General features: G+C 42.2%; 2 protein-coding genes across 4 annotated transcripts in view; one reads left to right on the forward strand and one right to left on the reverse strand.

The window, feature by feature from the left end:
- Nucleotides 1–1,319: 1,319 nt before the first annotated feature.
- LOC138801963 (protein FAM169B-like) lies at nucleotides 1,320–26,328 on the reverse strand. 3 transcript variants are annotated; one of them, XM_069985060.1, is made up of 8 exons: nucleotides 26,172–26,328; nucleotides 18,196–18,332; nucleotides 14,361–14,460; nucleotides 12,726–12,811; nucleotides 10,451–10,628; nucleotides 6,670–6,849; nucleotides 3,734–3,858; nucleotides 1,320–1,884 (listed from the first exon to the last, which is right to left on the reverse strand). In XM_069985060.1, exons 1-8 carry the CDS (start codon nucleotides 26,278–26,280, stop codon nucleotides 1,681–1,683), a joined length of 1,119 nt encoding a protein of 372 aa, XP_069841161.1. In that variant the 5' UTR covers nucleotides 26,281–26,328; the 3' UTR covers nucleotides 1,320–1,680. The 3 variants fall into 3 exon arrangements, with proteins under 3 accessions (XP_069841161.1, XP_069841169.1, XP_069841175.1); XM_069985068.1 differs by lacking the exon at nucleotides 6,670–6,849; XM_069985074.1 differs by lacking the exons at nucleotides 12,726–12,811; nucleotides 14,361–14,460.
- Nucleotides 26,180–27,839, forward strand: part of PGPEP1L (pyroglutamyl-peptidase I like) — a 36,120-nt gene continuing 34,460 nt past the window's right edge. The window contains exon 1 of the mRNA XM_069985085.1: nucleotides 26,180–26,340. Coding sequence (XP_069841186.1) covers nucleotides 26,305–26,340 — 36 coding nt within the window. The 5' untranslated portion in view covers nucleotides 26,180–26,304. The remainder of the gene's footprint in view (nucleotides 26,341–27,839) is intronic.

Genomic DNA, 27,839 nt, shown 5'->3' on the forward strand with positions numbered 1-27,839 from the left:
TGGTGCTTGTTCCAGTAAAAAGTGATCTTTTATCATTTGTGGATTGTGCTACCTGGGTGAGGCTTCACGGCCGCAGCACCACTTAGCCCCGCCCACAACATCGCAGTAGGCTTCCTCCTTGACGTCCTCAGTGCATAGGCCCCGCCACCTTGATGGTTATTGGAACAGGCTGGCCTAAAGGTCTAGGCTCCACTACCTCTAGGTCGGCCCATATCAATGGCCGTTGAGGAGGCGGGGCCTATGCACCAATGATGTCATGGAGGGACAGGGTCTACAATGACAATGTGTGCAGGGCTAAGTGGCACTGCAGCCGTGAAGCCCCGCTCAGGTAGCACAATCCACAGATGATAAAAGATCACTTTTTATTGGAACAAGCACCATGACATAGGAGATAAAATAAGGTATGAAAACGGCTAAATTTACCCTTTACACCTGTGTAGAGAAGTCATAATGCAAAAAGGGGGGGACAGTGTCACTTTAAACAGATCAGTGTAATGCATTGACATTACACTGATCTGTTAGATTGGTGCTCTGCTTGTGAAGTTAGCAGGCCGGCACCAAGGACAGCATGGGCCTTGTGCTGCTGTGACAGCCAGTTCACATCCCATGATTACATCACAAAGGTGCTGACTGGACCACTAAACCACCAATTGTACAGGTACAAACTGCTTAGTTGCTGTGATTGCTGGTGATCAAGGCATCTAAATAATAAATGAACAGCATCGGAGTCATCTTCGATATTATTCATTCATTACCAATGAATGCCAGTTACAGATACAGCCCTCACCAGTTATGATGCCGGACCAACTCTTGCGCCAGCGTCATACTTTCCCTACCTGACACATGCCGTACATGTTTGTCAAGGGTAGGGTTAAAATGCCACAAATTCACAATGGCAAACACATAAGAGCTATCTGAGCAGACCATAAATGTTATTATTACCAAGTACAAGCTGTCTATAGAATATATATATATATATATATATATATGTGTATATATATATGTGTGTATATATATATATGTGTATATATATATATATGTGTGTATATATATATATATATATATATATATATATATATATATGTGTATATATATATATATATATATATGTGTATATATATATATATGTGTGTATATATATATATATATATATATATATATGTGTATATATATATATATGTGTGTATATATATATATATATATGTGTATGTATATATATATATATATATATATATATATATATATATATAATATAGTCTTTATATATATATATATATATATATATATATATATATATATATATATATATATATCGCCAAAGACCTTGGCATCCCAGCTTCAAAAGTTCCAAAGATTACCAAGAGGTTTGCTACCTATGGACAAACAACCTTCTAAAATGTGGTGGAGAGAATGTGGTATAAAACTGATGAGATAAGCAAATAAAACAAGTACTCCCCACTTATTTCTGAAGGCATTGGTTTTTTGTATACTAAACTTTGTTGACCACAACTGAGATTATAGCAGTCTATGCCCCGGGTGTAGTGCCCTTTGAACCACAGCACAATCTGTCACCTTTAACTATGTTTCATTAGCTTTGTTTCCCTTTTACACCATGCATTCAGAATGGATACAAAAAAAAAATCTTCCTATAGAAGTAGTATATCACGAACAGCTCCCTCATCAGCATATTTTACTTTTCTTTGTGTCACCGACTTGCTCAACCTGATTTTCCTTCCTCTTGCTGAGCTGCTGAGTTGAGCATATAGTGGACGTGTCATCCGCAGCTGGGACGGTACTTTCTCTGTCACTGTCACCTTGACCCTGTATGGCAGGAATCTTCCCATGTTTGTGTTCTGATATTCTCTCTGCAGGACAATTCTTTATCTAGAATAAGAAGCATCATATTGTAGTTACTCGCCTGTGTGGAGTCAGCGTTATACCAAATTTACTGCATCCTCAGTGGATCTTGAGATTCTTAATTCCGTAGGGACAGTCTGCACCTGCTGACCAGTGTTAGTGAGCGGAACAGATCTATAAGCAGCTTTTAGCAGTTCTGATGGAGACAATTTGGGTTCTAGTATTGTAAGATGCAGTTAATGCAGATGCTAAGGTATCAATGATAACCACACAGATTTATCTCCTTGATCCGCAGTCATCTTTTGCGGAATGGGGGGGGGGGGGGGGATTATAGACAAATACAAATGGAGTCTCAAATGCAACTAAATTGGAAGACTATCTTTTGTAAATGTGCTGTATGTGTGAATGCAGTCTATTGTTCTCTGCTATCAGTCTTTTCAGGCTGGAGAGAGAATAGCTGTAATGTAAATCAGTGAGAAAACTAACTGGATCCAGAAATCTGACGACATTTTTACATGTACCCCAGGTCTGAGACCTTCTAAACACAAACTATCAAGCCTTTTTTTATTCTCTTTGTATTTTAAGCTAGTTATACATAGAAAGATTTGCAAAGATTTACACAACTTCACATGTGTAAAAAGTGTTATGTCTATGACAGTGAACATTTTTGCTTCCAATTAAAGAAAATCTGCTCCATCATTTATTGCTCTTTAATGCATAGATACATTATTTCGTACAACAAGAAAAAAGTTTCCTGAAAATTTTTTTTATAGTAAAAAAAAAATATATATATATACTTTACACCAAGCACTGATGTGAGATGAGAGATAAGAAGAAAAAAGAGACCTTTCCTCAGGATAGGCCATCAATAATAGATCAGCAAGGGCTAAACACTTGGCATCTGCAATAATCAACCTATCTTAAAGGAGAAGTCTGGCAAAAAAATTTATTAAAGTATTGTATTGCCCCCCAAACGTTATACAAATCCCCAATATACACTTTTTACGGGAAATGCTTATAAAGTGCTTTTTTCCCTACACTTACTACTGCATCAAGGCTTCACTTCCTGGATAACATGGTGATGTCACTTCCTGGATAAAATGGTGATGTCACGACCCGACTTCCAGAGCTGTGCGGGCTGTGGCTGCTGGAGAGGATGATGGCAGGGGGATGCTCAGTGTCCCCCCAGTGCCCTGTGTCCCTTAGTGTCCCCCTGCCATCATCCTCTCCAGCAGCCACAGCCCGCACAGCTCTGGGAGTTGGGTCGTGACATCACCATGTTATCCAGGAAGTGAAGCCTTGATGTAGTAGTAAGTTCAGGGAAAAAAGCACTTTATAAGCATTTCCAGTAATAAGTGTATATTGGTAATTTATATAACTTTTAGGGGGCAATGCAATACTTTAATAAAAATTTTCACTTCGACTTCTCTTTTAAGCACAGCAGTCTCTTCAATGTCTACTTCTGCTCATTCCTGAAGTGTTGTCCTGTTACCTTGACAGTGAAACACCATATTCCTTTCGCTTCACTGTTTACATGTGAGTGCAGCTGATCAGCAGAGGTGTGGGTGTCTTATGTTAGGTTGCCTGTAATAGTGGGAAGCTGACTGGGGTGCAAAAATAATACCAATGCTGCATGCTGATATAGGCTTAAAGGGTTTTTTTGGTGAAAAACAGACTGATCAGCAGGAAGTAGACACTCGGCACCCATGCCCATTAGCTGTTCAATGCCCGCACAACACAGTGAAGTTTTTCTCCATTCTGATTATCTGGACATATCTGACATACCTGGTTAAGGGTATAAAAGTCTACATATTCTGCTGATCTATTCAGGTTTGTATTGCTACCCTTAGATTTGTATTTACATCACAAAACTTACCACTGGGGTCTCACCAAGTTGAATCTGTAACCAAATATTAGTGCGCTGGCTCCAGTCCCCTGGAGGATCCACCTCCCAAAGACGATCTTGTTCTTTGTGATTGTCTGCTAGAAATCTGCCACAGACTAGAAGGAGAATATTACACTATAATCCATGTCATAGCGGATAAAGGCGGCCGCTTCATAATATAGACGGACGTTAATAATAATCATGATCTTTATTAGAAGCTTTCTATATAATGAGATGCCACTTTTGCCTAATATGTGGAAACACAGCCTTACTTATGCCCCAGCCCTACTTAACATTACTGATATAATATATGTCCATAAAACTATTCTGTTGTGTTTGCTCTCACAAAAGCAGAAATCGGTTCTATTACTGTCTGAGATGACGCCCCAATCACCATTTCTCTCCCAGAGACAAAACCCATATATTGTTAAAGATGCTGCAGGAACTACCCATCTTAATACATCCCATTAGCTATGTTCACACTACCTAAAAGATGGGCCGTTCCGTGACCCCGGCCGGGTCACGGAACGGCCGGTCTCTGGCCGGATCATCTCGGTCGGGACTTAAGTAGCGGCCGAATGATCTTTCCGGCCGCAGAGCTCTGATGCAGGCGCATCAGCACGCGCCCGCATCAGAGCTTCCCATAGCCCACAGTGAAGCAAGCGGCCGGAGCCGCTCACTTCACTGTGTGAACTGACAGGTCAGAAAACTGACATGTCAGTTATTTGCGGCCCCATATGGGATCCTGGCCGGAGCGTATACAATGCTCCGGCCAGGATCCCATATCAAATAAGGTTATGTTGCGCTCCGCAAAAAGTACGGCCGTTGTTGCCGATGGCAACAATGGCCGTACTTTTACGTAGTGTGAACATAGCCTAAGGGTAAATTCACACGGGCGGATCCACCGGGAGTCTCACGCACAAAATCCGCAGCTAATCCGCAATACACGCATTAATAATAATAATAATAATACGTGTATTGCGGATTAGCTGCGAATTTCAAGAGTGAGACTCCCGGCAGATCCGCCCGTGTGAATTTACCCTAAATGTTAACTATACAACCTGTAAGCTTCTGAAAACCTCCCAAGCCCTAGAGTCAAAGACCGATAAACAGGTTTATTAAGGCTATACAGACGTCAGTTAAACCTCCCACACAGGAGTGTTCGGCACAGCTTATCTGTTTATGAACAAAGTGATCGGCCGTGATTTTCTATCATGGCCAACCCCTCGTGGTTGATTGCGGGGCCCCCATATACTGTAGGCTGGCGGCCAGCATAAGTCTAAGAAGTATGGCCACCTATAACTTACCACTATTGAACAAAACCTCTGCTGACTCATTTATCTCTCCATCACCACCTCAGAAGTCCTCTCCATAATTAAAGGGGTTGTCCAGCGAAAATCAACTTTCAAATCAACTGATGTCAGAAAGTTATGTAAATTTGTAATTTACTTCTATTTAAAAATCTCTAGTCTTCCCATACTTATTAGCTGCTGTGTGTCATGCAGGAAATGTTGTATTTTCAGTCTTACACAGTGCTCTCTGCTGACATCTCTGGCCGAGACAGGAACTGTCCAGAGCAGGAGAGGTTTTCTATGGGGATTCATAGAAAACCAAGACAGAGTTCCTGTCTCGACCAGAGATGTCAGCAGAGAGCACTGTGTCAGACTGAAAATAAAACAACATTTCCTGCATGACATACAGCAGCTAATAAGTAAGGGAAGACTTGAGATTTTTTAATAGAAGCAAATTACAAGTCTATTTGACTTTTTGACACCAGTAATAAACAACACTCTGTCCTTCTCAGCATTGATGCTGAGAATGCATTCGCATTTGATTGGGCATGCATAAAGAGGCATTTCGGTTATGTATAGTTTCCAACTATAACCGACTGCATGCCAGACTAAAAGTTAATGATAACCTATCCTCCACTTTCCACATCTCAAACAGCACTAGGAAAGGATTCCCCCTTTCCCCGACACTCTTCATCTTGGTAGTATGTAAAGCTGAACTAAAAATTTTAGTCTTTGCACATGATTTACTTTCTTTCAGAGGCAGTCTCCAGTTTGGGTGCACGTTTTGCAACTCAGTTCCATTTGAAGTGAATTGAGCATAATAGCAAACCACACCTGCACTGGAGACAAGAGTCCTATTATCTCTGCAAGAAAGTGGCCATGTTTTCCTAACACTGGATAATCCCTTTAATATATAATCCACAATCCACAATCCTCCCTACCAGGATATCCACACACTTCAACATAGCCTCAAACTTCAAGGTAAATTTTTCAAAATCAGGACTCCTGAATATAAACCTACCCCTTCACTTCAGCTATCCCTGCAGCAATAAACCTTTTATTAACGGAACACTCATTCTATTAAGTATCCAGGCATTAGGGTATCCTGTTGCATCACAGATTAAAGGGTCACTGTCATTATAACTTTCAAAATCTAAATCAACAGTAGATGTGATATAAAGCAAGTTTGCAATTTACATTCATTATTTATTTTTTAGTTATCATGAAGAACACGGCACTTCCAGTTTTCTCAAAAAACAGGAAACAGTCAGAAAACAGGAAGTTCTGTGTATCCCAGATCATCTGAGCGCTCACAGAGAAGGCAGTCATGTGACTGATGGACACATTGATCAGTGACTCTCTGTACTGGCCGGAATTCCTGTTTAGTCTCTTTTATACAACCAGCACAAGTCAGAAAATCTGCCTTCAGGAGACTGGACCTGGATTTCTGGTAAGTTCAGCTTTGTTTTACAGCATGATAACAACAAAAAATCATGACTGTATATTGCAAATTATCTTTATATCACATCTACTGTTGATTTAGATTTTATAAGTTACAACAACAGGGACACTTTATTGATTTCTCTAACCAAAATACTCATGGAATATTATCTTCCTCTGATCCATAAATCTTACCGTGATACATTTCTGAAGAAAGAGGGGAGCTTATACCGAGGCAACTTTCTTGTACAAAAGTTTGACAAAAGTCTAGTAGCATTGCAATCCCGAAACCATGCCTCCGCCATTTCTTCTGCACATAGATGGTGTCCAGCACTGGTAGCAAGTAACACTGACTGCTCTTGTCACACAGGCTGCCTAGTTTACATTAACAAAGAAAAGTTATTTTGTGATCTTACTAAGTAACAAAAACAGCCTCAAAGACTCCCTATAGTCTTGTCCTACTGTAGGTAGGTACTCTGGGTGACCCAATGACTGCCCCAATTTGACCTTCATTAGGTTCTTAGCAACTTGCCAAAAGTCAAGCAGAAAATCAGTGAATGATCCCCAGATAATAATTAAAGTTTCCTTTCACTATATAAACGTTTCACACTATCATAAATCCTGAAACTGTGTATTATTTTTCAAGATATGATTACTATGAAAGAAAAGGGGAGCTGCGATTAGTCTGTTAACACTAATGTTACGTTTCTTTGTTTACATCATTACAACCTAAACTGCCTGGGTAGACTTTGCAATGTGATCAGCATTACCAGGCTTCATCAGATGGTTTCTGACAAAGAAACACTGTTACTAAATCATGTTTTTTGTTTTTCTCAGGGCGTCTTTCGCTGTAGTTCACAACCGCAAATGTGGGAACACTGTCTAATACAAAGCCATGGATAGGGTTAACTGGGATGGATCTGGCTAGCAGGTCATGTTCTCTACGGTTGAACAAGTCAGCAGACTGAGTATATTGTCAAAACACACAGTGGATATTGTCACTTGGTTCTGATGAGACAGTCAACAGGAGGTAATTATTTCTGCTGCTTTAATGCTGGCCTTGGCACAGAGGAGGCCAGAGGAGACCTCGCTGCCAAAAATCACCCTGTTTGTTAAAAACACTGACACCACCAAGAAAGAATGCAGCACAGGCAGCTCACAAACAATGTTTTGCAAGCTAACATCTCACTACAGGCTCAGGGTAAACATGTCATTACTGGACAACAGGGGTCACTTAAGCATCATTAAGTACTGGCACTGGTAAATCAGATTTACTGGCTCAAGGCAAAGGCAAGCATCTATTTAAAATTTGCCATAATATATAAATCAGCAAACCTTTCCATACATGCAGACAGCGTGCGTGTTTTGGACTACTCCTAAATTAGTAAGGTACTTAAACAATAAGGTGAAAACAGTGTGTGTGTGTGTGTGTGTGTGTGTGTGTGTGCGTGCGTGTGTCTGCTACAACCCTTAAGGGAGTATTCTGCTCAGGTAAAATACAGTACATGTTGAACCATCCTCCCTCCTGGAGACTGGCAATCTGTTCCATACATGTCATTACCTTCTTAGTCTTCTTCCTCCAGTTCTGAGCCTGCTGCTTTGTGCTGAAGACACAGAAAACTGTAAGTGAGCTGTTCTCTCCATCTCCCTCTCCTCTCCCCTCCCTTCTGAGACGACTCAAGTAAATACATGTAATTAGCGTCCCTGCCCGGCTGTCTCTGCACTCAGCAACTTGGCCTCAGATTAACCCTCCGAGCATTACAGAGTGCAAAATTAGCCTGCTAGGTAGCTGTTTACAGGAGCTGTCTCGAAAGGGAGGGGGGAGATGGAGAGAACAGCTCACACACATTTTTTGGGTGTTCAGCAGAAAGCAGCAGCTCAGAACTGGGGGAAGGGGACAGAAAAGGTAATGACAAGTATGGAATGAATTATTAATCTCCAGGAGGGGGCATGATTCAACATGTGGTGCAGCAGCTCCTTTTTCTCCATGTCGTATTTTACTTTTCTCTCTTTTCTGAATGCTAGTACTCCTCCTCATGTGACCCCAATCAGCAGGAAGCACCTGTGCACACATGGCAAGTACCTCCTATTCTTCCCATTCTACCTGCAGGAGCAATGGTGAGTAGTAAGACCTTGTTTACACTTGTGTTGCTTGGTGGCAGCTTTTTCCGCCAGCACCTGCTGGGTTTGGGGACCCCTTGGGGTTTGGTCCTGTGACAGTGGGGTTGCAGGGCCATTCTGTGGTCTCCCTTCCCTGCTTGCGCTCGCTTTGCGGGGTTTGCGGTCGCTGACCGACACAGTGTTGATTTAGTGTAGGGATTCATGTGGGCCAGGGGACCTGCACATGGTACATGAGGCAATATGGTTTGATCAAATTGTATACCAACATTCTGGCGTTGGTTTTTAAATGTAGCCGAGAGGCATTAGTGTCAGTCATAGGTGTGAGGTGCAGCAGCTTCTTTTTTTCCATTTCATATACGATTTATTTTGTATGTATTTTAGCTAGTGACAGAGCTGGGGTCGGTAGAAAATAACTGAGTTTCTTTCTATTATTTTGTAGCCGCCAGTGCCCTGATTCCATTGCTGCTTTTATTTAATTTCTAGAAACAAGATAGGGACAGCATTCAGGTATAACACCTAGGTATACAAATGTATGTTTCTAATCTAGAATAAAAAATAGCGGTCTGTTTATACGCTTCATTCACTATACACTGCTTTTCAATATTAGGCAGAGTAGGAGACTTTATGCAGTCCTTTTCTTTCTCCCTACTCATGTCAGATGCAGAAGGAATGAGGGAGCTAAAACAGACTGAATATCTTAACAAAAAGGAAATGACAAGGTGTCTATCTGTAGAGGGCTAGTAGCTAGTAAACTTGTAGATACAGTGACCGATGAGTGGGCTGCAACATGGCAAACACACACAGAGCTAGTAACAAAGAGCCTTCCCTTACTAACTTCATATTTGAATGCATTTTTGCTGGACATTGTGGGCAGCTCTATGCACCACTAGAGCTGTCTGTGCTGCAGATTAAAGGGGCACTATGGTAAGAAATGTTTTCCTTCATATCAACTGGTGTCAGAAAGTTATACAGATTTGTAATTTAATTGTATTTAAAAATCTCAAGTCTTCCAGTACTTATAAGCTGCTATATGCGCTGCAAGAAGTGGATTTTTTATTTTAGTCTGACATAGTGCTCTTTGCTGCCACCCCTGTCCATGACAGGAACTGTCCAGAGAAAACAAGGTTTTCTATGGGGATTTGCTTCTGCTCTGGACAGTTCCTGTCACAGAGGTTGCAGCAGTGACTACCATTTCAGACTGAAGAGAATACATACTACTTCCTGCAGGACATACAGCAGCAAATAGCTACTGAAGACTTGACATTTTTTAATAGAATAAAATTACAAATCTACATAGCTTTCTGACATCAGTTGATTTGAAGGAAAACACATTTGGGCAGAGTTCCCCTTTTAATGACCTGGGAGCGAGTGAACACTGGTGGCAGCATAGTCCCCTGTGTCACTGTCACTTCTTACTGTGGCCAGCCAACAACTAATTGAAGATTAAAGTATAAAAACAAAATAAAATATTATTATAAAATTATATAACTTCAATAAAACAATTATTTAAAAAAAAGTTGTTTTCAGAATAAACTCAGGTAGAAACTTAGATTTATGAAAGCAGAGATGCCAATTATGTCATTGACAAATATTAATTTCCATTTCCTTAAGACAATTAAAACCATATGAGAATTAGCCACCAGAATCTACAGCCCAATGCCAGGGATGCAGTGAAAATGTGCTTCTAATTTCTTATTATGATGAGAGAACCTGAAAACCTCTCTTCCTCCCTCTTTATGAGCTTTTACACCCTCGGTTTTCAACCCCTTATTTCCTGGATCACAATTGTAACTGTAATGTGCATTGGAGTGGAGGGACACTACCATACAGACAGGGCGACATTTTGGGCATTCACCTTTCTTTTTGTACGTGTAAAATGCCACAGCCTCTCCGTGATGCCAGAATATCTTGGCCAGCTCCCCTGCAGAGTGTGGAAGGAAGCAAACCCCATTCTCCGAGTCGCCTCCTTCCACAAAGCCACACACAAGGCAGTTCAGAACAAAGAGGACAATCCTTTCTCCACATGTCTGAACCTGGGGAATGACAAACTTGATTACTCAAGGGAAGTACCAGTTCTCAAAGAATCACAAACTGCTGACAAGATCACTTCTCAGTCTGGCTACATGAGTAATAAAGAGATCGATCTGTGCTTCAGGGTCCTCCAGAAACTGTGACATGATGCTAGGAAAATAACATTAGGAAAGCCTAATCTGTCACAATGAGTCCCAGCTAAATCAATGGCACTGACATTGCAGAGCATAGAACAAATATGGCTAACACTTCTGGGAATCTGTTCAATGGTGTTTTGAGGCCAAGCACAGATGTGCTAGATGTGCAGTGGATACGAATTTCCACATTGAAATCCAGCAACTTAGTACAGTATACTACATGTGTATTGGGTTTACAAAAACTGTGTATTAGCTGAACATGCCTTAAAGTGGTATTCAGGGGGTAAGAAATTCACTTTTAGAAATGATCAGGGTGGCAGTAAAAAATACAAAACACATGTACTCACTGGCTGCCAATCCCCTGTTGGTGCCATTCCAACAGCACTTGTCCCACTGCTCCGAGCTATCTGTCCTCCATCCCAACTGGCTGCAGTGGTGAACCAGCCTGCTCTACCCAGTAAGAGGACATTTAGGCTCAGCAAGCTCTCATTCCACTGGATATAACTGGAAATATAGACTGCTGAGTTTGAGGTTTTGATTACACATTGTGGTCCTGTTGTGGTACAGTCATGGCTCTTTCTGAATGCTGCGGGTGTTACAGCAACGTCATAAAATTTACAGCAAAACATCAACAGAACAGCAGCAAAACTGCTATAATGTGCTCAGCCTGGAGGGGGATAAAAAAGCATATACTTACCCTCCTCACTGCAGCCATCACCATTCTTCTGGAGACGGTCCCTTTGAACAGCACTTGCTGTCTTTGGGCTCTGTGCTTGCACTGCCCATTCAGCCAATGAGCAGCAGAGGCGGGGAACCTCTGAGGTTGCTAATTGGCTAAGTGAGCGGTGCAAGCACCAAGCCCAAAGACAGCAAGTGCTGTCTCTAGAAAAATGGTGATGGCTGCAGTGAGGAGGGTAAGTATATGGTTTTTTATGTTTTGCCCCCAGGCTGAGCACATTGCATAATAATTATAATAAAAAAGGAAATCATAAAAAAACAGGACACCCTCCTTTAACAGGTAATAAAGACCACATATCTGCTAGCAGTTTCCTTGCACTTCTCTGTTTACATAATTAGAGCCTACGGAATTTTGTGGGCTCTCCAATATTGGCTAAGGCTATATTCATATATTTGTTTTTTCAAATGTGGCTGAAGTCATGTCTCCATCTCCATCACTAACAGCGGTATGATGCTGCCGTCAATCCTGGTAATACTGCGCGGCTATAGGTTAAGAAATGGGGGGGTGGTTTTGGTTGCATTCCAATCGCAAATATGGGAACACGGCCTAAATTGACCAGCATTACCAGGCTTATGCTGTGTTCACACATAACAATTATTGTTCGAATTTTCGCTATAACGATCGCATTTGAGCGATAATTGGCTCGTGTAAACACAGTGAACGATCAAGCGACAAGTGTGAAATCATTCATCTTGACCTTTCAAATCTACGCTGGTAGCTCGCTAAAAATTCGCAGATCGCTTCGTGTAAACAGTCATTCACCGATTTACCCTATGTGTGGGATAGGCTTAAGAGATCTTAAAATGATCACAATAACGAATTTTCCAAAAGATATATCGTTCCATCTAAACGCTGATCGTTATAAAAAAAACACATCGTTACTTTGAAATCGTTAATTGTTCGATTGGACGAATTATCGCTCCGTGTAAACGCGGCATATGTGCACACATGCAGTAACACAATGAAAATACAATGTGAATGCATCATCTAATTGCACTAATTGATCGATTCATTATCAGATCATTTATGACAAGAAAACACCTGTGATGAAGCCTGGTAATGCTGATCACATGGCAAAACTTCCGATCCCACATAATCAGTTAGGCTCTAATTATGTAAACAAAGAAATGCAATGAGTGAATGCAAAGTGGTTGCAGCTTTCTGCAGAAACACAAATCCAAAATTTTATTGAATTTACCGTTGAAACCTGTATAGGCACTCACCTGTTTCAGACCTTGTTGGGCCGACACGTATGATTGTAAGACCTCATCTACACCCCACCATTTCTCATTCAAGTACAATGCTAAAACTGGGATAACACACCAAAAATAAGAAATTAAAGAATAAAAAAAATATTACGTCACAGTATTTTTTAATAATTCAGCCAATGTTAAGGAGCCCCTCTCGTAGTAGAGCAGTATTTAGTACTGTAAAGTAGTATTTGTGTACAGTAAGCATACTGTCTATTCTATAGTAGCACTTTCAAACATTCAGGTTGTTCACCATGTAAAGCTCATCCTGTGAAGACACTGACTCTGACACTGCATTTACTACTTCGATACTGCCTCCATAGACAGCATTGATGCTAGAATATATTTCCACTACATTTGTACATGGTGTAACCAATTCACTGTCTATTATCTTACTGACCTAAGGCTGGTGTCAAACTAAGCATTTTTTTGTTCCGTTTTTGCAGGATTTATCGGCCTTTATTTTGTATTTTTTCACAGTGGCCATATGTAAGCTGGAAATCAATAGTTAGATAAAAAAAACACAGTATAACAAAGCTTTCTTTGTGGTGGGTTTCTTCATGCTTTAGGTATGGCATTTCTTTGTCATCTTCTCCCAAACTTCATTGTTTTGTATTCATGCTTAAAAACATGTTGTTCCTGGATATCCTCCTCCCTTTGTACCCACCTTGACCCGTAAATCTAGCCCACACTAGATAGGGAAATTTCATGTCTAACCTCTCACACCCCACTTTTGTTAATATCATTGATTACATTGTTAGCTATAGTTTTACTGAACATCACCGATTGGTAAAACAATGTTTCATGATCTGCACAGCAAAACTGCATGCTGTTGTCTGGCTTGTTACCACAGTTTACAAAGAGCTCTTTGTTTGTTGTTTACCCCTTCCCCGATTGTTCCCCCCGCTATGTTTATCTATCATTAGATTCAAGAGTCACACGCAACTACAATGGACAATTGGACTTCCGTTTTCATATCCTGTAGCCCTAACTCATTACCCGTCCTGCTACACGTAAACTCTCTGAAATGTTTGCTCTCAACCTTCTGTACATTTGTTTGTTCTTAAATGTAAACAAAACTTTCAATAAAAACTTATTGAACGAAAAACATGTTGTTGTTTTTTTTAACTTCATGAAGAGAATGGCTAAAGTCATAGCTAAACAGTGATCAATGAATCAAAGCATTGGTAATAAGAAATGCCACAGAAAAAAAAAAACACAAGAAAAAAACACTTTCTTTTTTTTAAGAATGCCACAAAAAGGAACGTTGGCGTTTCTAAATACTTTAGGCTGTGTTTGCAAGCTGCTCTCTCTAGGCATTTTAAAGGTCAGAATAAAGACAGCATTTAAAAAAATTACACGTTTCAAAAGGGACAACCCTGAGGGGGAAAAAAAGTTTTTAATGAACTGATACCAGAAAGTTTGACAGATTTGTAAACTACTTATACTAAACTACTTTAAAAAACACGTTACAAAACCACTGTGATTTGTGGTAAAACCACAAGTTTTTTTTTCTCTGACCTTTAAAACGTGAAAAAATACCTGACAATAACCGCAGCGTGTGAACACACGTTATAAACACACCTAATCGCCAAAACTATTCCACACCTGAGTCTCTTTTCTTTGGGTTTACTAAGAGTAGCATTTTCAGAGAGTCCTCATCACGGTACAAGGGTGTATGAAGAACACAGTTTCCATCTACTTTTATCTGCAAAGGAACATTTTTTTAAATGAGTCCATTAAAGATCCAAAAATTACAAGGTTAAAAGAGAAATTTCAACCAGATGCTAAGTTTTTAGTGGAATTTACATTGATCTCTCACCAGAGAAGGTCTAATGGTGCGTTTACACAGAGAGATTTTTGTGACAGATTATTGAAGCTAGGAATGGATTTGAAAAGAGGAGAAATCTCAGTCTTTCCTTTAGGACCTGTTCTCTGTTTATTGTCTGTTCCTGGATTTGGCTTCAAAAATCTGTCAGATAAATCTGTCTGTGTAAACACATCATTACTTACAGCTTATGGCTTTAGAGATCTGAGTTCACTTTGGCTGGCTATTCTCTTTTGGAGCAAGAGCATGGCAATGGGGCAGTCAGGCATCTAACCACTGCCGTCCTAGCTTACCATTCTCATCTACAACTGTGCTGGTTCTGGTTTGGTATTGCATGCTTGTGAATTCAGTTTTTTTTTCCCCTCACAAAAACACTTTACTGCTCCTGTGGCCCTGACAAAAAGTATAGAATAACCAGACTTTATATTATGATGTAAAATGTTCAGCAAAAGATGCTGGTTATTCAAAAGCAAAAATAAACAGAATGGGAAGCTTATAAAAAGAAAACCTTAGGCTATGTTGACACTACGAAAAGTACGTCCGTTATTGCCGATGGCAACAACGGCCGTACTTTTGGCGCAGTGGAACAATGCCTGTTTCTTTATGGAATCCCGGCCGTAGCGTAAACACATCTTACACTCTCCGGCCGGGATCCGATACGGGGCCGCAAATAACTGACATGTCAGTTTTCTGCATCCGGAATTCAGTGAATTCCGGCCTCAGAAAGACCCGTCAGTTCACACAGTGAGGCGAGCGGCTCCGGCCGCTCACTTCACTGTGCGCTATGGGAAGCTATGGGAAGCTCTGCGGCCGGAAAGATCATCCGCCAGAGACTGGCCGTTCCGTGACGGGGTCACTGAACAGCCGGTTTCTTTCGTAGTATGAACATAGCCTTAAGGGGGTAGTCCACCCAAAAAATTTTTCTTTCAAATCAACTGGTGCCATGAAGTGCCAGAGATTTGTAATTCACTTCTATTAAAAAATCTTAAGTCTTCCAGTACTTAATCAGCTGCTGTATGTCCTGCAGGAAGTGGTGTTTTCTTTCCAGTCTAACACAGTGCTCTCTGCTGCCACCTCAGGAACTGTCCAAAGCAGGAGCAAATCCCCATAGAAAACCTCTCCTGCTCTCCAGACTGGAAATAATACAACTTCCTGTTGGGCATACAGCAGCTGATAAGTACTGGAAGGCTTGAGATTTTTTAATAGAAGTAAATTACAAATCTCTGGCACTTCATGGCAGTAGTTGATTTGAAAGAAAAATTTTTTGGGTGAACTACCCCTTTAAGGTAGACCAGGAAGGATGCCAAAGGAAGCTCAGGAATGCTTGTTCAGCACAATAGCATAGAGCCCTTAGCGGACCTTAACGCTCAGGCAGGACACATGTGCAGGAAGCCCCCTTATGCTGCGTTTAAAGGGAACGATTATCGTTTTAATTTTCGCATAACGATCGCATGCTGATCCATCCTGCTAGGCCTGATGGACCTACGCCACAATGGGGAGCATGGCGGTGGCAGAGGGCCCAGACATCACCTGTCACAGATGGGAAAATACGGCCACAGTGGTGAGTAAGAGTATGTAAGCTCATTCATCCTGTATAAGGGTATGTTCACACTGAGCAAATACAGTGGAGAGATCCACTGCGGAATCCTGCAATGCTTAGTGTCCCGATGTAAGTGAATAGGACGGCGTGCGCTCCTCCACTGCCGCCACTGACATGTCACTTCTTTGAGCGGAGAGCGGCGGCTGTGGAGGAGCGCGCTCTCCCATAGATGGTCTATGGCACACTAAGACAGGCGGGATTCTGCAGCTGACTATAACTAGGGCTTATTTTTAGAGTATGGCTTATATTTCAAGCCTGCTCCAAAATCCAAGTCCAAAGTCAAAGACAGTGGGGGAGATTTATCAAATAGGTGTAAAGTAGAATTGTCTTAGTTGCCCCTAGCAACCAATCAGATTCCACCTTTCATTTTTAAAAGAATCTGTGAGGAATGAAAGGTGGAATCTGATTGGTTGCTAGGGGCAACTAAGACAATTCTACTTTACACCAGTTTGATAAATCTCCCCCAGTGTCTTTTATTTCCAGTGTGAATAGTACCCAAAAATGAGAATTAAATTACCCTGCCTTTCAATTCGTACTATTTTAACTAATTCCTCTGAGAGATCGATTTTCTTTCCTGGAAATAAATAACGGAAGAGAGAATTCACAACACTTTTTTCTATTGTTTAGTAGTCAACAACCTCAAAGCCGTAATAAGAGTGCATTATACTGAAATCATAGAGAAGGAGATGTCAGCTAGGAGGAGTAGCTGCAGATAAGCTGTCACATATGGGTACTCCGGACTCGGGAGGTCCACCGACCACACATATGGACAAACTCTGGTATCAGAATAATGCCCCATCCTTTTCTTTTCTATATTCACAAAATAATGATGACATGTAAAATCCACAATGACATATACAGGTTATCTAGAGATTTCTAGGTACATTTTAATATCTGTATCGGGGATATGGCCAAACAAAATTTTTTCGCACAATTTAGAACTTATATACGTAAGCTGCACATTATGTGGACGAGAAATAAAAGGTTTTCTCATTAGAGGGCAGGGCCGTATTTACCACTAGGCACCTGTGGTCCGGTGCCTAGGGCAGCACCTTGCAGGGGGGCGGCACCAGGGAGCAGGGGAAAGGAAACTACTTTTTTTTTTATTTTTTACTTCCACCTCCCGTTCAGACTTGTCAGTAAATCTGGTGTGGTGTATGGTGGTATTGGTCAGGTTTGGTGTGGCGGTGGTAAATGTGAAGCCTGGAGCTATTACCTACCACTCTACCAATCCTGTGGTGAGAATTCCGTCAGAATATATGCAGACGGCTCTAATCACTGATTCAATGTGGAAATTTGTTTATGTTTTAAGCAGTTAAAAACCATGAAAAATGCGATTCAGACAATGTTTCTACCATTAGAGAAATTCATGTGGCCAAAAACCATGCTCCCCCACGCTCCCCAACATGGGGAGTCTTCAGGTTTAGTGCCTAGGGCAGCAGCAGCTGGTAATACGGCCCTGTTGGAGGGTATATAGGAATCACACAATCTTACAAAACAGACATCTATGGAATGGACTCCTACTCTTACAGCTGAAGTCAGTGGAGGGCGCTTAAATGAAATACAAGTATGGCCTCAACCTTACTGGAAAAGCATGCAAAACAGCTGAGGATTCATAAGAATTTCTGCTCAGTTTAGGAAGAGCCTCTCGGATGAAGGAGGTGAATATAGTTGAGGCATTGAAAATATGTGAGGGACGTGGGGGGACTCTAAAACGGAAGAGAAAAAAAAAATAGGTTCAAATGGGGTCTCAGCCTGTCGATGTTGAGAGCCGGACAGTTTGGGTGGGCCTTTTACTGGCAAACATGTTATTTTAAGGTTGCACAACTGGAAATTAGGTACACAGATCAGCAAGAGAAACAACATAAAAATGTAGGCAAGGAAATTCGGGCTGAAAGCCATACTTACGTCTGAACCGAAATGATGAAGACCATTGGTTGGCAATATAGACCTACATACTGGTTCAATTCAATTGAGACGTCAAGTAACCGCATGTACTTCTTACACACACATACCTTCTCTCCATCCGGACAGGAGAAGAATTCAGCGGAGGGTCCATGATGCTGTCTTATATGCAGGTAGTGCCGGGATGAACTCTCCAAGACACCTCGCAAATCTGACCAAGTTATACTGCCAAGAAGGGAGCCAGATCCTGTAAAATGACATCCTGTGTTAGGTACAGAACATAGGTCACTTTCATTAACCTTTTGAGGACAGGTTTCCATAGGGAAACAGTAATTCTGTGAAGAATAAAGTTCCCTTGAGGCTGAATAGCTGTTGCCTAATATAATATTATTGTAGTCACTTCTTTTCATCCATCAGCAGACACTGGAGTCCTTTACCAGGAGTCAAGGAAAAGGACAACAGCTGAAATTCTCTACATAAGTACTAGCTGAATGTTCTCAGCTAAAGCAATACACTCTAATAACCATGTTAGATTGGGGGATTAGCATTTAGGCAATTTCTTCTATATTATGCACATGAATCCGGCAGGACTATCACTTTAAGGGACATTTTAGTGTAGAGGGGTTGTTTCAAAAGAACCTTTAAAACTTGGTATGGTATAGTCAGAATGGAGACAAGGTGATTTTAGTGCTCCCACTACTGTTATTGAGCCCATGAGACTCCCCTCCATGGTGCACAGCAATTTTCCACTTTCAGAGGACAGGACCAGAGAGCGACTGTTCTAGGACAGTACACTGAGACATTACCTATCCCCTATTTGCCTGCCCAATCACAACAGAGCATCTACTCTTCTCTGCTATGTCATGACAATATTATTATTATTATTATTATTATTATTATTTTTAAAGTGCCCTTGATTCCAGAGTGCTATAAAAGTAATTAGGATGAAGAACAGAACATTACAAAATCAAAACACATTACAAGAACGTAAATGGTACATAGGAAAAGAGGACCCTACCTAGCAAGGGCTTACAATCTACAAAGCATATTGCTGGTAAAAGTGCAATGGAATTAATAGACTGGCAGTGCGCTGGGGGGCATTTACTGATGCACTGTATGAAAGAAACAGCAAAAGGATGGCATTGCACTAGGCACTGAACTGCTGCTGCTGATAATGGCAAACCTGCCTAATGGGAGGGGGGAGATTACATTTAGGAGGCAGCACTGTGTGCGCTCAGTGGCAGGCACACTGGTATTTACACTAGGGGCAGTGGTCCATAATGTTATTGATGATGAGAAAGAAGCCCTGGTTTACCTTTTAGGCACAGTGTGGCTCTCCTGGGGACAGGTTCCCGAATTGCAGGAATAGTGCCTAGGTCTTCCCCTTCTCCTGCACATAGCAATAGCTAAACCCCACCACCACTTTATGTGTTCTGTCCTGGCCTCTCTGTTACTAGAAATGGAGTGAGCCTAACAACAGGCAGTGAACAGCAGATTTCAAGGTAGGGAGAAACCTGGTTTCAAAGTTGTATTTCTGGCATAAGGAGTGATTATTGGTAACTCAAATGATTTACGAATATTTATAAAATGGCGGGGCATTGCTTGGCCACTGACAATTCAATGTCAAAATAATGATATTAGATGTCACTCAAATATCAATACTTTGATAAAGTAGATTACCGATACACTATTATGTCAGCAGGTGTATGAGGCATTGCTAAGAGCTGATGTTATTTCCTCTATGATACACTGTGCCCTACTGATGTACCATCCTTATTCCACCAGAACTGAAGAATTTAGCTCATAGTCCTCTGTTGGAGCACAGCCTTTTGTATTTTATGTTTTTTTTTCTAAATATGATATCAGAAAATGACCTATTGTTTAAATCAAGTTTATATACGGACATTTTTTAAGGATTGGATAAGACCATTCACAAAAGTCAACAGACACACAACTCACCTCCTTTCTGTCCCTGCACAGGTCACAAAGCATGCCTAAAAACCCTTCCATAGAAGTCAATAGGGTCCCCTCCATTGTATTACTCATATATCTATTGGGCCTGCTGTAAATGCTGTTAAAGGCAGCTAAGGCAATATGTTCCCATTCACAGACAACAAACTGAGATTGTGCAAATAGTAATCAATTATATATTCACAAGTTGTAAAACTTTTAATTATATGATTATGAAACTGAAAAACCCTATTAATGTACCTGTCATTGTAACTTTCAAAATCTAAACCAAAAATAGATGTGATATAAAGCAAGTTTGCAATATACATTCATTATTTATTTATTTTTTTCTTTTTTTTTCTCAAAGTCAGTCTCAGAGTCAGAAAACAGGAAGTCCTGTGTATCCCAGGCCATCTGAGCGCTCACAGAGAGAAGACAGTCATGTGATTGATGGACACATTGAGCCGTGACTCTCTGTACTGAAATTCCTGTGTTTAGTCTGTTTATTTTTAACCGGCACAAGTCAGGAAATCTGCCTTCAGGAGACTGGACCTGGATTTCTGGTAAGTACAGCTTTGTTTTACAGCATGATAACAAAAATAATAATGAATGTATATTGCAAACTTGCTTTATAGCACATCTACTGTTGATTTAGATTTTGAAAGTTACAACAACAGGTACACTTTAAGTCCTTAATTTAGGGCCACTAAAAAAGTGATACCAGCACCCAATGAGTATTTTTTTCTTATTCTCAATATAAATAGCAACATTGGGAAGACTTTATACACATACATTCAAGTACATCAAGGGTTAAAAGTAAGTTAATCTGTAAATGAATATGAATATAAACTAATGTCCTTACAGTAACTGCACTGGCGATACTGTGTAACCACAAGGAGGGTATATTTAGAAGCAGTGCCCTGTGCAGAGGGAATTCTGGGCATTACTGTGTCCGTCTTACACAGACAAGACCTGGTAAACAGCCCCCTCCCTCTCTCCATTCCTAGCAGTGAAGACTGAAGGGGCCCGCTTGGATATCAGCTTCCTTCCATTTGTTTCTGCGGAATTCAGCTCCACCGTAAGGAATGTATTTATATACAGGAATGGAAAATAAGTGAACCTGGTGTTAGACGTGTTATAAAACACATGGGAAGCAGAGAGAGCACGTCCTCTAGCACTATATTATCTGCAATGTACAATGCTTTGTGTAGTGGTGGAGGGGAACACAGCCCAGACGTCGCTGCTCACAGTCTGGGATAAACAGGAACCAAAACTGTTAACTAGGGAGAACAACATTAAACACTCTTAGAGATGCATACCCTTTCTGCACATCTTGTAGCTTCATGTCTGTCCTATGTGTACGACACTTTTTGTGAACAAAGCTGTGGTAAGTGAAAACACATGCTTCCTTATTCCTGCATCCTAGCCATGCCGCTTGATATGTGATCAAATAAAAGCTGCAATAACTTACATGTGCCATATTTCCACGCACAATATACTGGTTTTCTGGCACATGAAGGCATAACATAAGCCTCAAGTGTATCACTAAGTGACTAGTGAGGTCCTGCACATACACATTGCGCAATAGAAAGGCATGGGGCCACATATGTAACCAGAATGATTGCTCCTATATACTCCAGGCAAGGCAGTTGTCTTATTTACAAGGCTATATTCACACTGCATTAGTGATGACTGTTCACTGTATGCACCAGGAAAGTTCCATGGGTACATATAATCTCCCATTACTGGGTTAGAAAAGTGTCATTTTGGCCTCCAACAGGGTAATATATATTGAGGTTTACAATTATTTGTAATAAGGGATAGCACAGACTGTGAGACACAGCAATGGTGGCATCCATCACTAGGATTCCTTGGAAGTATACATTGGGAAATTCCCCCCCCCCCCCCCAACCTTTGTTTTGGTGGACTCATCAAGTTTTGCAAATACAGTCATTTAGCACACTTGTTCTCCTCCTGATATGCTGCTCTATCCCTCCCATTGTTAACAGCTCATTGTCTAGGATACCGACCACCACTCTGCTCTAAAAGCAGTGGTCTGGCTGGTGTATTTGGTTGGTATACATAATTATATAAATTTATCAATATTACAAACCAACTATATATAAACCAGCCAGACAGCTGCTTTTAGAGCAGAGTAGCGGTCGACTTTGGGCGCTGATATCTTCGTCCCGGGACCGGCTCCTGGAACTTGACTCGTCGGAAAAGGTAAGTATCTGGGGGCTGCACAGGGGGGGTCGGGCGGGCTCTGTGCCCACGTCCCCGGTGACAGGTTCCCTTTAACAACACACGAAGGTCTCCATATACTTTAATGCCCCCCCACTATGATTTTAGCAGAACTGGCCTCCATTCTAATATGTATAGGGGGCCTCCTGATTCTCCGCAGATGATATCAGGAAAGTTGTATTTTAAAGAGATAAGCTGCCACCGAGCTGTCCTGCAGAGGCATACATACCCTCAACCCATTCATGACATACAAACATTAGGCCAGGCCAAACATTCATGTCTACAGGGAGAACAGGAGAGGGTGGTTAGATGAATATTTTAGTGTTTTGATGTGATTTCTTAGCTGTACTCCGAGTCTCCATGTCCTTGTTCATGAGCCATAGAGCTTGTCATTGGTAATCAATATATAATTCTGTAAGGAGCTATAATACACTAGTGTGAATGGAGCCACAGCATTCAGCATGGACTAGTTATTCCAGACTAATGTTTGCGTTTGGCCAACTTTATCACAGGAACCCCCGACACTAGTTTGGCAGGCGACCAAGCTTAGCACATTATGTGCAGGAACCTCTGCAGGGCAATAAACAGAAGATAAGCCCTCGAAATATCTGTACTGAAAACCCTGTGTCTACTAAACATTGCCGCTGATACTCAATATTATGTATCTGCCATTGAATGCACATCAGTGCTAATTCCCTATTGACGTGTAAATAATACTTGTATGAACATCATATTCTGATGTCAGAACCGGATGATTGTAATGATGAGTGAAGCAACATAAGCGATGACTTGTAGTGCTTCTTGTCTGCTTAAAGGGGATGTGTCACCTAAATTTTCTTTTACTGATTAGAATCAGATACTAAAACTTGTAATTTATTCTAATCTGTTTTTGTATTCTGACTTAAATTTTTTTTATATAACATTTTGTACATTGTTGAGGGCTGCCATCTTGCATGGGCTGTTCTTAAAGGTAATGTACCATCAGGCCCGGGCTGAAGCACTGGAGGCGGGCCGACTCACCCCCGTGGGAGGAAACCCCCGCCCCTCTATGATACGGCTCCATTGATTCTAATGGAGCTGCGCCTCATAGGGGTGGGGGTTTCCTTCCACTGGGGGGGGGGGGGTGTTGGCCCGCCTCCAGTGCTTCAGCCCGGGCCTGATGGTACATTCGTTTTAACAGTATTTAGTGACATCCTTTACAGCATGACTCATGGACATAGACAACAATGGACTTAGACAACAACAGTCAGACTCTGTCCCCTTGATATTAATGTAAACATCATTGAGCACGCTCTGTGACCTTTGAAAAGGTCATTCCAGTCTTGTATTGATGTTATCTACTGGTGTCACATGTTGCTGCAATGCTGTACAGATCACTTTACAGCATTCTCCTCTCATCACCACAGGCACAACAGGAAGTCTCAGCTTAGGTTTAGCCCCAGTGGTGAGAATGAAAACTGCAAGATCTTAGGAATATTTTATAATATAGATAGATAATATAGATAAAATGGAAAATTAGAAAAAAAAAGTAACCAAAAATTCTTTAAAAATATGTTTAACCTAAAAACATTAATTAAGCAATGAGTCATTTTTTGATGACAAATTCCCTTTAATGGTGCCTTCACACGTACTGGATTCGTACCAGATTCACAGTGGATTTCATGCTGTGAGTTTTTAGCAAAATCCGCTGCAAATCTTGGTGCAGTGAAGTTGAATGGGGTCACATACCCGCAGTAGAATTTTCATTCTGCTGCCAGTATGTAACCTGGTCCCTACAACCCCCGCAGCCCGCGCCCGGAGCATACATTACCTGCTTGGCGCCGCAGCTGGGTGTGAGGCTCCCGGCTGTTCCCATCAGCCAATCAGTGCAAACTCGCAGCGTGAAATCCGCTGCAAATCCGGTATGTGTGAAGCTACCCTAAAAGAGGTTCTTCAGCATCTGCAGTGTGTATGCAGTCCAGTATCCCAACTACAGCAGAACACCATAATGCGCACCTCAGCTGCTGCAGACCCTTTTTAAAAAAAAAAAGGATGAGAGTGTTCTATTTCAATTGTGGACAGGAACTGTCCAGAAAGCAGGAGTATATTTTATATAATAATGTACCCCTTTTTGGACGTATTTTGATATACAACTTTGCAATGTTTGTTATTTAAGTGGGACCGCTCAAGCCCTCCCTCATGACGTTGTCGACCCAAGATGGCGATCGGGGGTCGACAGTGATTGAGTATATATACTGCACCACACTTCTGGGGCAGGGGGGAACATGGGGAAGCAGGCCATTCACTTAAATAACACACATTACAAAGTGTATAACTTTTTAATGTGTGTTATTTAGTGAATAAATGTTAAACCCTACCCCTCTAAAGTGAATGCACCATTAGTGTTGCATATGAATAGAACGGCGCTGGTGTGGGGAAGCCGATTCCGCAGTCCTTTTTTGAATCATGGGCCAGTTCCTGCGCACGGCGGCATTCTATTACTGAGCACCAGCCTGGGCTGAAGCACTGGAGGTGGGCCGGCCCACCTGCCCCCAGTGGGAGGAAGCCCCCACCCCTCTATGATGCGGCTCCATTGATTCTAATGGAGCCGCGTCACAGAGGGTGATCCCTCCCACTGGGGGCAGGTGGGCCGGGTGCTTCAGCCCAGGCTGGTGCTCAGTAATAGAACGCCGCCGTACGTGGGAATTGGGGCATGATTCCAAAAAAGGACCGCGGCATCGGCTTCCCCGCTGGCGCTATTCTATTCATATACAGCACTTAAAATGAATGTACCTGAAAGTACATTTGCTCTGAATAATAATCACACTCTTTATTCACGGATGCCTCAGAATGACTGCCGTCCAAAAATACAGCTGCAGGAAAAAACATTGTGTGGACATAGCCTGGATATGAAACTCTTCTTAACCCATTAGTGACCAATCAATAGTCTTTATTTTTTCATCACTGCCTTCCCAGAGCCATAACCTTTTTTTAGTATTTTTTTACACATCTGAGGGCTTGCTTTACTTTTTAATGGTGCTTTTTGGGATTAATGCAATTCACTGTTGTTGTTGTTGTTTTTTTTTTTTGGGGGGGGGGATGGAAAAATGCAATTTATTTCTTTTGTTTTTTGCGCATTAAATTTACACCATTCAGCTTGTGGTTGAAATAACAATACATTGATATGTTTTTGTTTTTTTAGCCTGTCCACTGTGTATGCCCTAATGTAACCAAAGTTCCCAATGCCTTGGTCAGAACAGCCTAGATGATGGGCTATTCTGTCATGTTTTATTCAGTCCAGTGATGCACCCCCTCCTGTACCTGTCATTATAAAAAAAACTTTTAACCTGTCAGAGACATGTCAAAAGTTTTGTTCGGACTGGGTGTGAGTGCTCAGACCCGAACTGATCAGGAGATAGAGCTGGGAAGGACCATTATGCAGAGCATCCTCTCCGAGTTTAAAAAAATGTTGGGGGCCCCAAGCGATCGCTTGGGGTGCTTGGTGCCAAAGACCGCCACTGCACCTCCCCCGTGCCTGCAGCCCTCCCCATTGTATCCGCATAGGAACCCTTGTGTTGTGATAAAACACTATCATTTACAGCTCTCCATAGCAACAAGACTGTTTTCTATCGTGCGAAGAAAACAGCTGTAAACCAGGTGGCTGCTAATACTCAGAACTACAACTCCCATGATGCACTGTGTCTGTGTGTGTCACGGCATGTCCGTGTTGCAACAGCTGGAGCGCCAGGGGTTTGTCCATACAGCTTATAGTAACCGCAGCTGCTTAGCCTGTAGCATTCCTGGAGCTGGAGGGCCACAAGTCGCAGCAGGCGGGTGATAATAAGCGCAGCGTGTAGCCGTGTGTACAGGGCTGACGTAGAAGCGCAGCCCCCCGTCCCCGCTCACACTGTACCTCCTGGCCGCACAGCGCCGGGACGCTCCATCATATCCTGCCGCACGCCGCGCCCTCCTGCTGCAGCCGCCCGGCCCCCCAACCCTCCCCGCTCAGCCGGGGCTGCCATAGGCCGAGGCTAATCCCCGGGAGAATGTGGGGAATTCTGCCGCAGAGGGGGAGGGGCGAGGTGAGAGGCCCGGGGGAGGGGCGAGGTGAGAGGCCCGGGGGGGGGGGGGGGGGCAGCGCTCCTGCAACCTGTTACCACTACTGCTGCTGGGAAACCACAACTCCCACTATTCCCTCACAGCCATGGACACAGTGGGAGTTGTAGTGTAATGATGAGTGCCCCAGCATTGCCCTGTCATGTTGTGTAAGTAGCTGCTCCCTGGCACAGGCTCAGCACTGGCAGAGGAGGCGCCTGAGGAGTCCCCATTCACATCCCATAGGGTGCTGGCTGTGCTGGGATCACCCCCTGCTGATAGCTCAGGGATCCTTGGACTTCCTGCCATAGATTCTCCCTATAAGAATGACACAAATATTATATTTTCACATGATCTGCTGCTATAACTGCAATCATATTATGAGTAACAAAAGCTTATAGTTAGAATGAGTTAATGCAGCAAGTCAATATTTGCAGTGTTGACCCTTCTTCTTCAGGACATCTGCAATTCTCCCTGGCATGCTCTCAATCAACTTCTGGACCAAATCCTGACTGATAGCAGTCCATTCTTGCACAATCAATACTTGCATTTTGTCCGAATTTGTTGTTTTTTTTTGTTCACCCGTCTCTTGATGATTGACCACAATAGGATAAAGATCTGGGGAATTTCCAGGCCATGGACCCAAAATCTCTATGTTTTGTTCCCTGAGCCATTTAGTTATCACCTTTGCTTTATAGCAAGGTGCTCCATCATGCTGGAAAACGCATTGTTGATCACCAAACTGCTCTTGGACTGTTGGGAGAAGTTGCTCTTGGAGGACATTCTGGTACCATTCTTTATTCATGGCTGTGTTTTTAGGCAAGACTGTGAGAGAGCCGATTCCCTTGGCTGAGAAGCAACCCCACACATGAATGGTTTCAGGATGCTTTACAGTTGGAATGAGACAAGACTAGTGGTAGCGCTCACCTCGTCTTCTCCGAATAAGCTGTTTTCCAGATGTCCTAAACAATCAGAAAGGGGATTCATCAGAGAAAATGACTTTACCCCAGTCCTCAGCAGTCCACTCCCTGTACCTTTTGCAGAATATCAGAGAAGTGGCTTCTTTGCTGCCCTCCTTGAGACCAGGCCTTGCTCCAAGAGTCTCCGCCTCACAGTGCGTGCAGATTCACTCACACCTGCCTGCTGCCATTCCTGAGCAAGCTCCGCACTGCTGGTAGCCCGATCCTGCAGCTGAAACACTTTTAAGAGACAATCCTGGTGCTTGCTGGTCTTTCTTGGGCGCCCTGGAGCCTTTTTGGCAACAATGGAACCTCTCTCCTTGAAGTTCTTGATGATGCGATAGATTGCTGACTGAGGTGCAATCTTTCTAGCTGCGATACTATTCCCTGTTAGGCCATTTTTGTGCAGTGCAATGATGACTGCACGTGTTTCTTTAGAGATAACCATGGTTAACAGAAGAGAAACAATGATGCCAAGCACCAGCCTCCTTGTAAAGTGTCCAGTGGTGTTATTCTTACTTAATCAT

Source organism: Dendropsophus ebraccatus, chromosome 1, assembly GCF_027789765.1.
Source record: "Dendropsophus ebraccatus isolate aDenEbr1 chromosome 1, aDenEbr1.pat, whole genome shotgun sequence".
Taxonomy (NCBI): domain Eukaryota; kingdom Metazoa; phylum Chordata; class Amphibia; order Anura; family Hylidae; genus Dendropsophus; species Dendropsophus ebraccatus.

Excerpts from the sequence above, each read along its gene's own strand:
- LOC138801963 (XM_069985060.1), bottom strand. The coding sequence starts at position 26,280 with ATGGCAGCCCCGGCTGAGCGGGGAGGGTTGGGGGGCCGGGCGGCTGCA. Across the intron at positions 18,333-26,171 it reads CGGCGCTGTGCGGCCAGGAG|GATCTGGCTCCCTTCTTGGC; the intron begins GTACAGTGTGAG and ends GTCATTTTACAG. Across the intron at positions 6,850-10,450 it reads TTACACGTACAAAAAGAAAG|GCAGCCTGTGTGACAAGAGC; the intron begins GTGAATGCCCAA and ends AATGTAAACTAG.